The 15,086-nt window shown below is 33.9% G+C and overlaps 1 protein-coding gene and 2 long non-coding RNA genes across 3 annotated transcripts; all 3 read right to left on the bottom strand.

The window, feature by feature from the left end:
• Positions 1-363: 363 nt before the first annotated feature.
• On the bottom strand, positions 364-8,790 carry LOC113276138. The gene is made up of 4 exons (XR_003324056.1): positions 8,745-8,790; positions 8,593-8,645; positions 1,679-1,768; positions 364-578 (listed from the first exon to the last, which is right to left on the bottom strand). It is a non-coding gene; the product is annotated as an uncharacterized LOC113276138 (long non-coding RNA).
• On the bottom strand, positions 5,269-5,702 carry LOC113276136 (oryzain beta chain-like). Its single transcript, XM_026525716.1, has 2 exons — positions 5,527-5,702; positions 5,269-5,448 (listed from the first exon to the last, which is right to left on the bottom strand). The coding sequence occupies exons 1-2, from the start codon at positions 5,623-5,625 to the stop codon at positions 5,284-5,286; spliced, it is 264 nt and encodes an 87-aa protein (XP_026381501.1). The 5' UTR covers positions 5,626-5,702; the 3' UTR covers positions 5,269-5,283.
• Positions 8,791-8,970: 180 nt separating the features above from the next.
• On the bottom strand, positions 8,971-14,252 carry LOC113276137. The gene is made up of 5 exons (XR_003324055.1): positions 14,050-14,252; positions 13,604-13,807; positions 13,138-13,302; positions 12,785-12,879; positions 8,971-9,048 (listed from the first exon to the last, which is right to left on the bottom strand). It is a non-coding gene; the product is annotated as an uncharacterized LOC113276137 (long non-coding RNA).
• Between the last annotated feature and the right edge of the window lie 834 nt (positions 14,253-15,086).

The following is a 15,086-nucleotide window of genomic DNA, read 5'->3' on the forward strand; positions in this document are numbered from 1 at the left end:
TACACACAGTGAACTCGAAAGGCGACAATGACCACATTTAGATGAATCAACATCTTATACATGAAACAGTGGTTGATTATCTATTGCAAATGAATATGGCAGAACACCTCCAGCACCAACATTTTGACTCGAATTAGTGCAAGTAGAACCATGGAAGTACGTATTTCTTTGAACAGCAATGGCAAACAAACAAATTAAACCAATATATTTTTATCAAGTTTTCATTGCATAACAAAAGAAACAATCCATTAGAAGAAAATATAATATGCAACTTGAACAACAATGAAATATCAAAAGAAATAAGCCCATTAAAGGCAGAACAAAGTAGCTAAAATAGTGGGGGAATATGATTCCCTGGTGATTTTCTCTCATTTTTTCACTTTTCATTTCTTTTTCTGGTCGTGTTCCTTTTAAATGATAAACATTTCAGAACATAGTCCCCTTTTTCAAGTTTCATTGAATTAAACTGAAAGGATCCATCTCGAGGAATTTGAGCAAGAACCATGCGATTTCATGGTCAAATTAGATACAAAAGACAGCTAGGATCTAGATTGAGCAAGAACCATCTGAGCTCATACCTACAATTTTCAGAAACCAAATATTTATATACATAAGGGGGAAAGCATACTTCATCAAGAGATATAATTCACATCTAGATTGAAGTGGGGGTTCTGTTTTCCCCACTCTTCAACCATAGATGTTCAATGATGTGCATATAGACAACAATATTATATTTGTAAGCAAAATGTGCCGGTAGATTGCATGTCGTATGTGAAATAGGGTAAAAATTGTTGTGAAAAACTTTTCTATCTAATCAAAGATAAGTTGATAGCATGAATGGTTCAATTACAATATGAAGACTAAATTCATTGGTCTGAATTTACTGAAAATATACTACAGATTTACAATCCTGGTTAGCTAAGAAAACGACACATATAATGTAGCAGGACACCCATTAGGATATTAGCTAGGTGATTCAATCAGGCAAATCGGCCCCAATCCAAAATCTTCAATAAAAAGTAAGACATAAATTCAAATTTGATTGAGAAAAAACCCTTCCACAGACTGCAGTCCTAATGAAATCCCAATATCCACACATAAAAGAGAACCAAGAGATCAAAACATTCCAAAAGCAATTTTTTGGTGGCTGCAATATTGTTTTTCTACCCTTTTCTACCACCTGATGTGTGTGACACTCTTCACGCGTAATTAAACATATAATGCTTGGCTAGTGCGGTCAAATTTGTTTGCCTGTGATCTAGTTGGTTTGGTTAGTGAATTGATTGATGTTGTTGTGATTGGGTATGTAACTTACTCGAAGTTCAACCGTATATTTATAAAATATTTATAAATTGAAGCTAGCAAAAAACTGGAATTTGATTAGCATTTTATTTATATTATATTTGTTCCCTTCTATGGGAGTCGAACCCACGACTCCGGGGCGGAATGCCACGTGCTTTACTAACTGAGCTAAGACGGCATGTAATAGTATTGGGGCTTTGTATTATAGAGCTATTAGAGAGTTTCCTATTCAAGCAAGCCTATCGACATTCATGTTTTTTTTTATTTAACTGAATTGACCACTGATGTAACATGGTGAATTCAGAACAAACATCATTATCATGAAACATAAAATATACACGTGTACATTTTAAAATTGCGAACAGGATTTCCATACCTATCAAAGATAAACGCTTTTATTCCCGTCCCTCTTTATCATGGATGTTCCCCATCTATCTTTTTGGTGCCTCGCCAGTCAATCAAATACCTACGGATGAAGCAAATTAATGATCAAATGAGTTAAACTAACCTTAGATAAATCAATGAAAACCACACCCGTCAACAAAAACATGACAATAAATTAAAATAATAATATCATTGTTATAAAAAGATACATAACACCAGACGGAACACAAAAAACGAGAGGGCTCCAAATTCTGATAATGTTTTGTCTACAATTTGGAAAACTTTTACGGAATCGATCAATCACCAAATCTCATTAAGGACCAATTTATATATAGTAAGTTGCAACGGAAAAACAATATTGACTAATAAAACCATTTCACTCAGATACAAATGAATAACATAAGAAAATGAGGAACAAAATATATGCAGACACAAAATACAATTGATCTTTAAAATTAAACTTAATCTCAAACTCAATATTCAGCAAGAAGCATCGAAAATTAAATCACATTATTCACCAATTAACAACCAAGTAACACCGTACTTCAATGGAAGCCAAGGTCGGAAAAATGACCAACCTAGCCTAAAACAAAATTTTCCTCATGTGCAAACCTCCTAAATAATGTGTTCCACTATGTCTGTTGGTGTATGTTCAATATAAACAATGAAAAAATGGCTACACACGGATCTAAACATATACAGTGCAACATTAATCACAAATATTACATTAGCGGACATACTTGGAAAAAAAAAAGAAGGAATCTGGCTTCCAAGTAACTCTTATTACTCGTGGCTCAGTGAGTCCAATACCTACTTTTGCATATACGGTCGGGGAATTGGGAATCAAACAAACTAAATTCCAAGACCAAAAGGATACTTAAATCAGGCCAAACATCACTATCTAGAAAACTGTATGAACCTTGAACAACCAAATAAAGAAGTTTGGCGCCGTGAAAATGTGTCAATCATTAATCACTCGAATAAAACATTAAGTTGAAACCACCAAAATATATATTGTGCTAGTGGGAATCAATTTTTTTTTTATGTCAAGTGTATATATGTTACTGGGCAAGTGTAAAATGTGCAGTTTTGATGCTCGTTGTTGCCAGTCAGTAAGACGATCAATATTTTTCACCATTGGTCAGCCAACATGGTAAGTTGCAAGTAGAAAGGCAGCAAACTTTCTTAGGAAGGATGGATATAACTCATATCGAGTACAACTAAGTCATAATTTCTTCGTGTAGTCTCAACATAGAAGTTACAGATCACAAAATGGCCAACTGAATAATCTGATATCGAGTTTTACTTCCAAACAAATAGCATTATAAATGTATCAAATAAAATACAAAAAGAACGAAGTTGAGACATACTGTTCACTAAATGTCTTAACCATGACTAAGTAAACCTGGACCTTTAAATGACAATCCACAGAATATGTCTTAAGCATGACATGGGTAAACTACTTCAAGATGAAAAAAATATGTAGAACAAATTTGTGTACACATGCACAATCAATATTTCTCTTACAGAGTTTATGATTTATGATGGACCTTCAACACTGATCAGATTCCGCAAAGGTCTATCATAAATCTAAAATTCAATAAACATATAGGGAAAGCTGAAATTTGGTATGCCAGGTAAATCATAAGGATAAATATTTTCTCACCTGATCAATCAAAATGGCAGCCACAATATTATTGTGCCTAGAATCCATATTCCTCCACATAGTAAATTATTTCTGTCGGTGATACTCTCTACCTTTTCAAATGATATACTCTCAAAATAGTAATCATATTGTCACGTCAACTTACTTAGAGACGTGTCTAGAGAAATTTTCGCAACAATCTCCTGAGGACACATTGAGCTTCATCTAAAAAGGTAAAAATTGTAACCATATTTTTTTACATAAAGACACTTAATTTTAATTAAAAAAAAAAGACAACTCGCGAAATTCAATCAAGAGGATAAAGCTGAAAATTAAAAAAAAAACAATATCTTCTTTTGTTTTAACAGGAGGAATGGTCATGTTGAGTAGTGCATTAGTCAGAACTCGGACAGACTATGAAAATCACATTGAGTAGTGCAAATATGAAAATCACATTGATGTCGTATCCTACTATCCTTAAAACTCAGGGGTGTACATATAATATCGAGAAATCAATTTTGAACTATAATCATTACCTATCCAAGCTGTATACCTAATAACAACAAAAGTTTCACATTGTAAGCCTTCTTTGACACTTCTCATAATTGTCCGACCTACAATTCCAAAATGAAACATGATGAGCCTGTGTTGCTAGTCAATGATTTGATTATAATTTGATTATCATTATTTCAGCATAACGTAAACATTGAAGCCATATATAAATTTAAGTAGATCCATTAACTAATATTATAAGCACAAAAAAAAAACCGAAGTTCTATCATAGTATGTGGATCATTTACAGCAAATTTGAAAATATTTATTATGCTCCTTCGATTAGGAGAAATCAGAAGTTGCAGTACTTGGATTCCCATTTTGGCTGTGGGAAGTCTTGGTATCTCTGATTGCCATAATTTCTAGGAAAAGGAATGGCATCTATACTGTCGAGAAGGCCATTTGAGATGATAATCATATGGTGTAGCCCTAGATTGAAGCCCTAGTGTTTCACTGCTTGTCCTTCCGAAGCTCTAATCACCACTCATTATGTTCTCTTGGCAAAAATTCCATACTTTATGTAATAAGCATAATGGTTACTTTTATGAAAAATTTCTTGTTTGGTCCTAGACCCATATAGTTATTTATAGTAGGGTCCAACCGGCATTTTTTTTTATCCGGAGGTCCAAAATTAATTAAAACATGGAAATGTCCATAATGCTCATTACTACCAAACGTGTGTGTCTACACTGCTTACAAATTTGAGTACATATCTGATACACTGCTTAAAAATTCGAGTACATATTTGCTACACTGCTTACAAATTTGAGTACATACCTGTCGCACTGCTTAGAAATCTGAGTACATATCTGTCGTACTGCTTACAAATCCGATTATATATCTGAATGCTTACAAATTCGAGTACATATTTGTTGCACTGCTTCCAGGTAGAGTACAAATCTGTAAGTATCAATGATAAATAAATTAGAAAACGTATTACATCACATACATTGTAGGATCATACAAATTAAATAAATTAATCAATGATCAAAGTTGTTCCACATCTAGCAGTGTATACGCCCTGGAGAGCACAAGGAAAGGGAGAAAATTCGGCAAGTTAGAAACATGGAAGCCTAGTTTATACTTTAATTGCTCTAATACTACGCCGAAACCCTGCATCAGATGTGGTCTCCTAAGACAATGACTAGGTTTCAATGGAACAAAACAATGACCCATCATCATAGCAGTGAATCTGATAGTATGTGATTCCTGGGAACAAACCAGAAAACCCAACACAAAGTGTGGTCTATCTCTTAACACTTATGCTATTCAGTGGGGCAGATGGGTAAGCATGACCGTGCAGACATCATATTAGAACCATAAATTATCTGAAAGTGGCATCACCATGCAGACATTTTTTAAGCAATACATGACTATGTGATCTGCTCAGATAACAACTACTAGAGTAAGGAGAGGGATTGTACCGATTTGTAGAGTTGGAAAGCTCGGCTACCAGCTTCAATGGCAACACTGACAACCTGGTTTGCCACAGCTTTCTGCAAAGCCTTCTCATCATTTACGGGCACATCCTCGAACCCATCAATAGTCACTACATGGGAGTTTTTCCACGAAATAACAAGCTAAGTTATTAGTTGAACACTAAAATTATTAGGTGTACTAATTTATAAACATCGAATACTAACCCTGTTGACATCACATTTGTTATCTTTAGCCTTGTAAGGGTAATCATCTTCGGTATCGATTCCACCATTCTTAATGATGAACTGGAACCCATAATCCATGAGACCTCCATTACATCCCTGGTTGTAAGATGTATCACAGTCCACCAACTCTTGTTCGGAGAATGAGATCAATTCTCCGGTAGCAATTTTGTTAACACCTTCCACCGCAACAATAGTCGAAAAAGCCCAACAACTACTTTCAATTTTCAAAAGATCCACAATTTCAATAACAAAATATATTTATAATACAAAGATCATATCATGAATGTGAGCTAATCACAATGAAACTTAAGATTGGATGTTACAAAAGCCAACCAATGCGCTAAATCCTACTATTTGGCCACGCTAAGCACAGTCAATTTGTTATGGGGCAATCTGCCAATCTCCAAGTTTGAATACTTAACAGTATTGTAGCAGAGAATAGAGCAATTATTATACTTAATATTACTTCCAACCAGATACAGACACAGACACGTCTACAGAACAATCCATAATATTATCTGTTATTATCTGTATCTGACAAGGAATCCCAACATCTCCTACTGAATCTTTAACAAACCCAATAATTCACCAGAAATTCATAATTTAATACAATAATTCAACAGAAATATATAAATAATTTATCAAATAATTCAACAGAAATATGGAGTATAAATAATTTATCAAATAAAAACAATTTATCTTACAAAATTCCTAAAAGCACCATGGAAGAACTCTAATCAACAAATTACTACTCTACCCTTGATTATCCTGAAAAATCAAGGTTACGATGGTCAACATGAATAGTTTCTGCGATTTTTTCTAGGTTTTTCCTAAAGAATGGCAGAAGACAAAACAAGACAGATGATGAAAAACTAATGTTATAAGAAGAAAATCCAAACAGAATCAAAACTAATCAATGCATAATTTGACAGAATTTTTTTTAAAACAAAAATAAAAGGAAAAATTAAAAATTAAGAGAAATCTTACCACAACTTCCTTGATTTTTGACATCAACCACGACACCTTTTTCTCTCCAATCAACATGTTCAGGAAGCTTATCCCCAAGCTTAACAGCATACCGATATGATTTAGGGTTACCAAGTCTCTTCTCTTGATCAATCTCAGTACCCAAATACATTTGCTTATACTGTACTGCTTCCAGGTAGAGTACAAATCTGTAAGAATCAATGATAAATAAATTAGAAAACGTATTACATCACATACATTGTAGGATCATACAAATTAATCTATAATATTTTTTCAGTACAGTATTAAATCATAGAAAAAAAAAAGGAAAACCTACAAATCCACAGTAAACACAGAAAAATCTATACAAAACTAGCACATATTTCAGTATTGAGCATAAGTACTCATGGATCAAACAAAAAAAAGTGACAAAACTTTGAATAAAACAGAATCAGAAGTTTCTATCAGTACGCCATATCATATGAATTAAATGAATAAAATTTATGAATAAAACATAATCAAAGCAGTTTTTTCAGTGTTCAATATATGTACTGTTGATTCATAATAACCTAAAAATAAACAGATAAGTAAGGAATCTATGAATATAACAAAATCAAAAGATGTGATAAGTCTATGAATAAAATAAAATAAAATCAAAGCATCTTATTTCCAGTATGTGATATATCTACTGTTGGATCAAACAACAAAAATCATTATTTAAACAAAAAATAAACAATAAACTAGGTTTTTTGTCAGTATAGCATATATGTACTGATGGTGCATACACAAACAACCGAAAAAAAACCTAAAACCAGCAAAATAAAACTATTATAATCATATCTAGTAACAAAATGAATAAAAAAAACGTAATTATTCAGTATGCATATATTACTGCTGGATCAAACAACAACAAGAAAAATTATTTAAACAAAAACTAAACAATTAACTAGGTTTTTTGTCAGTACATCATATACAAACTGATAGTTCATACACAAAAACAACTGAAAAAAACCTAAACCCAACAAAAGAAAACTAGTATAATCAGATCTAGTAGCGAAATGAATAAAAAACGTAACTATTCATCTAGATCTGGATTATTTTCATGAAAATGAAGGAACACTTGATTAATCATGCGTGCAAATTGGAAAACATAATCAAACATCAACTAATTAATGATTATATCTTGAAACCTTCGAATAAACATTACGAGAAGAAGATTAATAAGGAAAATCAACTTACCAAAGGTTAGAATCGATTTGGGTTCTTGAATCGATCAAGATGTTCTAAAAATCTTCGTTTCCAAGCTTTATCCTAATACAAAAAACTAGAAATTAAAGAATGAAGAAAATGAATGAAGGAAAAACAAGATTTCCCGCATCAGTAGAGAAGAGGAGAGGGAGAGGGGGGGAGAGAGAGAGAAACTGAATCTGAGAAGAAAAAGAATATGGAGAGAAATTTGCTTATGTTTCTGTTATATATAGTAAAGGCTATTTTGGGAATTCTAAAAATGCACGTAATATTTACACACGTGTGCAGGACCTGGGCTTAAAAAATTAGGTCCATTTTTCTCTTTTCTTTTAATTATGGACCTACCGTTACTGGGCTTTAGTGGATGGACCTGCCACTAACTAAGAACACTATAATAGTACCTACAGGTAATTCCTACTACTCTTATATGTTGTAAAGATTTTAATGACTGAAGCGCGAGAGGATGCTCAGCCTGATAGGGAGTTTGGGGAAGGTTGTAAGACACTCAACTAGGTAGCCCACAGAGTGCAAGACTTCTCATTTTAGGTTTCATCTTGATCCTGTATCCCATGTTCGGTGCCCTTGGTGTGCACATAAGTATTTACTGCTACGACTGAGTATGTGGTCCTAATTATTGCCAAAATAATTTCCGTCTAGACAATTAGTATTAATATACAACTACTCTATGAGTAAAGAAGGTAGGAAAAGTCTATGTTAGACGTCAGCCCCTACCATATACACATTTTTACATTAGATGTAAAGTCATATAGTCATGAGAAGTAGTATGCACAGTTTGTGCCCTACAGTATTCAGATGAAAATAAAAAATCACCTTTTGCTGACAATATCGAATGATCCCCTTTTGGTCACCTCTTATTCAAGCTTCTGTTTACAAACAAAACTTAGTGGTTGCAGTCATATCTTATAAATGAAATTTGAAATGTTTCTGGTACATCCACTTGAGATGACATGCTATTTATATACCTTTAATACCACAATTACTGCTTTTTGACCGGAATTGTTTTCCATCGTTTTCCATCCACTTCAATTATGTACTGCTACTTTAATAGTTACCACTCCTAGTCTGTATCAAGAACCGAATATACAAGCACCTAAATATCCAGAAAACACGGAAAGACATCCAAATTTGTATCAACCACTCAAATAAGGAAGCATATACGCAAGAAAAAAGGCAAACATTTACGCATTAAGGGTGCGGTCCCTTGTCATTACTTCATCTAATGCTCAGTGTAGATGACCTCGAGCCTCTTTAAGGTGGCTTAATCGCCTATGCAGCCATAGGCCAAATTATAATGGGTGTAAAAGGAGCACTCCTATATTCTTTTCTATAATTTGGTATCAAATTAACGTTAATGGTGAAGCAAGTAACAACTAACTAATATTTTTAGATCTATCCTGGTTTTCATATATCCACTACTCTTAGTCTTGCACCTATAATTCGTAAAAAAAAAAAAAATCTGAATCACGTAAGCCTTATTAAAATTTCAAAATTGTTGCAATTCAGTTACAAGAGAGAAAAAATTGACATGTGAAAAATGACTAGAACTCTAACTGAATCTAGATGCTCTTTCCTGGCTAAATCTGAAGTAGTCCACATCTGGCATTTCAATCCTTGGTAGATAAGGATGTCTTCCCATGTGTAATAATCTTTCCCCTGCTGTTAAAGAAGCACCTTTTTTGGCAATGCTATTTGCTGAGAAATTTAGTTCTCTGTAACAGTGATGATACCTTATATTTGACACCTTTTCATGTGCCATTTTCCATCTCCATTCCAGAAACCAAGGTACCTTTCCCTGAGTAAATAATGCAAGAACTGTTTTTGAATCTGAAACAATAATGATATTCTGCAATTTCCATTCAGCTGCCAACTCCAAAGCATTCATGACACTATAATATTCTGCTAAGTAGTTTGTAGCTACTCTATACCACCAGTTAGAGCACCAATTACCTGACAATTTGAGTCTCTAGCAACAACACCAAAACCTGCAGAGCCTGGATTACCAAAGGATGATCCATCACAACAAAACATAACCACACCTAGATCAGGAGGAGTCCAACAACATTTTTTGATGCACTGAAATTTGGAATGCCTAATTCCCAACTCAAAGGCAGTAATGATCTGCTGATCATAATTCTGACACCATTTAGTTCCTTTGATTCTCAATCCACTTTCATGAACCAACTTTAAAATTCTGCACTTGAATCTCTGCATATTAGGCTTTATGTCTTCAAAAAAAAAATGTTCTTCTGAAACCACAGCTCCTTAAGAATGATACAGCTGCACATATCCATACTTGTTTGACCAAAGGGCTTACATTAGTAACTCTCTTCCACACATCATCAAAGGAAGTTGGTATTTGAAATTTGAATAAAGATCATATCAACCTCCAGATTTCAGTGCTAAATTTGCACTCCCAAAGCAAGTGAAACATATTATCTTCATTTTCTTCACAAATGCAGCATCTTGAAACCATGTCATACCCATTCTTTGTCATTGTTTGATCATCAGTGTACACTCCTTGAATCAATTTCCAGATATTGCTAGCCACAAAAGGATGAAGAAAGTTCTTCCATATATATGTCTACACCAATTTAATGGTTGTTCTTTGTGCCTTAGTTTATTCACTGCAACTGAAACTGAAAATTCCCCTTTCAAATCACCAGTCCAAACTTGCATATCTTCTCCTCCTACAACTTCTGGTGGTCTAAGATTGTGTATCATCATTTGAAGTTCAGTATCAAAGGACCATTTACCATCTACCATTATATCTGAAACCTTCAAGTTAATATTTTCAGCAGTGTAATCAGTGTATCCAAATCTGTCAATGAGTGATCTATCCCCAATCCACAAATCAAACCATACAGAAATGTTGGTTCCATCCCCAATACTCCATCTGATATCATCTTTAAGAGCATTCCAGTCCCATTTTAAACCTGGCCACGCTGAAGATTTTTGCCATTTTGTGCTCCACTGACCATTTTTATCTTTGTGTTTTGCATGAAAAAACAAAGCCCAATCTTCATCTGACTTATTAATCTTCCACATCATATTCATGAGAAATACTTTGTTTATAACTTCAAGTCTTGAAATCCCCAAACCCCCTTCACTAAGTGGTGTACATACTCTCTTCCATGAAAATTTGTGATATCTCCTTATATCTTCATCCCCTGACCAAAGAAAATTTCTCATAATTTTTTCACAAATTTTAATGATTGAATTTTGGCCATTTGTAGATAGCCATACTATACACAGGAATACTGCTTAGAACTGACTTAATCAGCATTAATCTCTCTTGAAAAGACAATAACTTACCCTTCCAAGCAGCAAGCTTCTTTTGCATCATTTCTACCATTGGCCATAATGTGGAGGTTTTCACTCTTCTTGAATAAGCACTACACCCAAATACTTGTCAGGGAATTCACTTTTTTCCATTTGAATCATCTCTTTAATCTGCATTTTCCTCAACTCAGAAGTACCATCAATGAACATCATACTTTTGGTTTTGTTTATAATTTGACCAGAACATTATTGATAATCTTCAAGAAGTTGCATTAGATTTAAAATACTCTTTTTAGCTCCATTAATAAAGATAAAAACATCATCTGCAAAGAATAAATGAGTTGGATGAATGCCTTTCCTTACCACCATTGGACAAATTAAACCTTCATTTACCAGTTGAGTGAGTCTTCTACTTAAAGCTTCCTCCATTAACACAAAAAGGATTGGAGATAAAGGATCTCCCTGCCTTAATCCTCTTCCTACAGAGAAGAAACCACAAGGCCCACCATTCACCATTACTGATATTCTAGCTGACTGAAATAAAATATGCATCCACTCACACCAATTTTTAGAGAAGCCAAATTTCTGCAAAGCCAAAAATAGAAACTCCCAACTAACTGAATCATAAGCTTGAGAAATGTCAAGCTTAAGAGATACATTGCCACATCTTCTTTTCCTTGACATTTCATTCACTAATTCTGAAACTAAAATTATCTGGTCTTGAATACATCTACCCTTAACATGAGCCACTTGTTGAGGAGAGACCAATTTATGCATTAGATTACCAATTCTTGTTTCCAGAATTTTTGTGAAAATTTTGAAGCTTACATTACTCATGCCAATTGGCCTGTATTGACTTGGTTTCCTTGCACTTTCAGTTTTTGGAATAAGTACTAAAAAGTTGGAGTTGAGACTTTGGGTATAAACCTTCTTCTCCAGCAGAATTGAATTGCTTCCACTACATCTTGATGTATGATATCCAAGCATGACCTATAGAAACAGCTTGAAAATCCATCAGGACCAGGTGCACTGTCTTGGTCCATGTCAAATAGTGTGGCTTTAATTTCTTCTTCATCTGGAACTTTCTCAATCATTTCCTGATCATCACTAGTTATCACTTCTGGGATGTCATTCGAAATATGCTCAACTTCTTCCACTTCCATGTACTTAAATTTTTGTTCAAAATATTTAATTACTTCTTCTGAAATTTTCTTTTGGTCTGAAATTATATTACCATTCTGATCCTCAAGCTCACTGATGATATTTCTTTCTTTCCTAATCTTGAGTTTGCATGTAAGAAACCTGTATTAGCAGCTCCCTCTTTTATCCATTTATTCCTTGATTTTTATTTCTGAAAAGTATGTAACTGAGCTTCTTTAGAACTATGAAAATTCTAAGCTGCCACCAAATTATCTAGTGCTTCTTCATCAAAAGGGTTATTATCTGAATTTAACATAGCTTCCTGAACTTTTGCTTCTGCCTCCTTAACCTGAACATTAATATTACCAAATACATTCCTATGATTCGTAATAGAAATTACAATCTCATTAGAAATTATCCCATTTAATAATTTTGAAACAGTGGGGCGTAACCCATTAATACATAGTGACAACCATGCACTTTAATAGAGACTTCCTAAGCATCAAAGAACACCAAATATTTGGTTATCACGAATAAGAAGACCAATAATGTAATTGAGATTTATTAAAGGAAGTTGACAAACCTGGGAGGCGTATGTTCTATCGAGGCAATCAATTCATTTAACTCTACCAACTCCTTTCATGTCCTTTCATAGTTGATGCGAAAGTATATGCTCAGCTTGAACAATAACAAATTAAAAAGTATTAATGGATGACCAAGAAACTAATTATCATACAACAAAGATTTTGACATATATCATTTCATTCAGAGTTCATTTGTTTTTTTAGATAATGATTGATTTCTCGAAGCTCAAGTTATATGCGAATTCCATCAGCGAAGGATGATTGAGTAAACACATTTCAATACACATCTGCTTAAACTCTAGTCATAACAGCGGTGACTACAATAGGAAGAACTTTAACAGTATGTTCTAACCTATTGAGGACCAACTCAACTTGCGCTCAATGAATATGCACTTCATGTACAAACATCCATGTCGAATTCTGGCGGTTAACTTGTGTTCATTAAGACAGACAAAGAATTGAGTTGAGACCCTTCGGGGGATTGTAAATTTTGACAGGCTTTTCGTCCACCAGCTAACTGTGTATAAAAAAAATAGAGCGAGTTATAGAATCTTATATGGAATACCTTTCTAGTTCTTCGGATAAATCTACCCCTTTTAAATCTTTTATGGAACCTATTTGTGCGCACAACAGATTTAAAATATGAACATGATATAGCACAGGTGATAAGCAAAGGTTTGAATAGGTAATCCAAAAGAGTACTTGGGAACCTGAATTTTTAGCTTGAAGCTGTTACCATGCACATTTCGAAAAAAATAATGGACACGATGTAAGGAGGATGCAAATAGATGTCCAAACAGTAAAGTAGATGGAAATACCTGGATGCCAACCAAGAAACTACGATAATAGGGAGGTTGGCATGAAAATGGAGGAAAAACAGCTCTCTGATCGAACACATCAAGATAAACAGATTAACAGAACAATAAATAAAATAATTAACTTTTGTGAAGCTCTCTGATTGAATGCCACTATCCCCAGGTTGTTAACCAATCTCCAAAAACATAATTCAATTACCCAAAAATCTGCAAAAACTCATTAACAAAATTGAAGAAACAAACAAATTAAACTAAGAAAAATCAATTTAACCCATAAAAAGGGTAACTCGATAATTCGAAACAAAAACGAATCAAAAACCCTAGATATCAATTATTTAACTTAAACACTATATTGAAAAAAACTCAAATATATGAAATCCTAGGTTTTAATTTGTTTTACTAATTGGTCATAGTATTCAACAGAAAGTAGCTCCAAGATCTCTTCCTACCTAGAAAATCCCTTCAAGATCAACTAAAATCCACAAACAGAAGATGAAGGTGTCGCAAACACTTTCTAAGTATGAGAAAACGATGATGTGTTTCACTGAAATATTGTTGCTGCTCAAGAAGGAGAAGTAGATTCTGGTGTTGGTGTAGATAGTGTTAGATGAGAAGCCGTGAAGAACCATAGAAGAGAAACTTCTCTCTGCAGAGAAAATTGGTTAGGATTATACGATTAAAGCTCTCTCCGTTAATAAAAAAAATTGGGATTTCGAATACCGTAGGTCTTTCTCAGCCGTCCAAGAAAAAACTCCATCCGGAGCAGCCCAACCGCCAGATGATGGCCCCCGTTAAACGATGTCCGTCTGATAGCCCTGTCTATCATGGAGACAAACCTCATACCTTTTCATAACAATGACTAGGTATCACTGGGCCTTACCATGTTAGTGTCAGTTTGCATAATTTATTTTTTTCTCATTCCAGAGTACTCACAATTTTATAACATTAGCAAACACCTAATAATATCAGTACTAATCGAATCAGTCTACGTTTATGCACTCATTTCCAGCAAAAAAAATAAATAAAAATCAATGACTTGATTTAATTTCATAAATACTCCAATAATTGTTATCATTACTGGAACGTTTGTAAGAGAATTTCGAGGTTAGTGGTCCTCTAATTAACCAAGATATGTGCCGACAATTGTATTTTTTTGTAACCTAAGAAACCATTATACCTTGCAACAGGTATACTTGCATTGGAAACTACCAATGCCTCTAGAGTATTGATCAATCTGGAGGTATGATTCAATGAATTCAAGAAGAAGCAAGTGCCCAAAACAAAAAGTAGTACCATATCTTTTTTTTTGACTGCTAAAACCACGACATAAATTTATATGGGCTCAAATCCGGGGACAACGGAGTCACAATGACCGGCACGCCACAACCGGATGATCTCAGCAATAAGAAGGCTATTCAGGAAGCAACTTCGTTTACTTTAAAATGTAATGACGATAACGATGAGGGAACAACAAGAAATGAGATGT

This window comes from Papaver somniferum, chromosome 4, assembly GCF_003573695.1.
Source record: "Papaver somniferum cultivar HN1 chromosome 4, ASM357369v1, whole genome shotgun sequence".
In the NCBI taxonomy this organism is placed as follows: Eukaryota; Viridiplantae; Streptophyta; class Magnoliopsida; order Ranunculales; family Papaveraceae; genus Papaver; species Papaver somniferum.

Coding starts and splice junctions, on each gene's coding strand:
- LOC113276136 (XM_026525716.1), bottom strand. CDS start 5,625: ATGGATTATGGGTTCCAGTTCATCATTAAGAATGGTGGAATCGATACC. Junction 5,449..5,526: donor ACAAATGTGATGTCAACAGG/GTTAGTATTCGA, acceptor GTTATTTCGTGG/AAAAACTCCCATGTAGTGAC.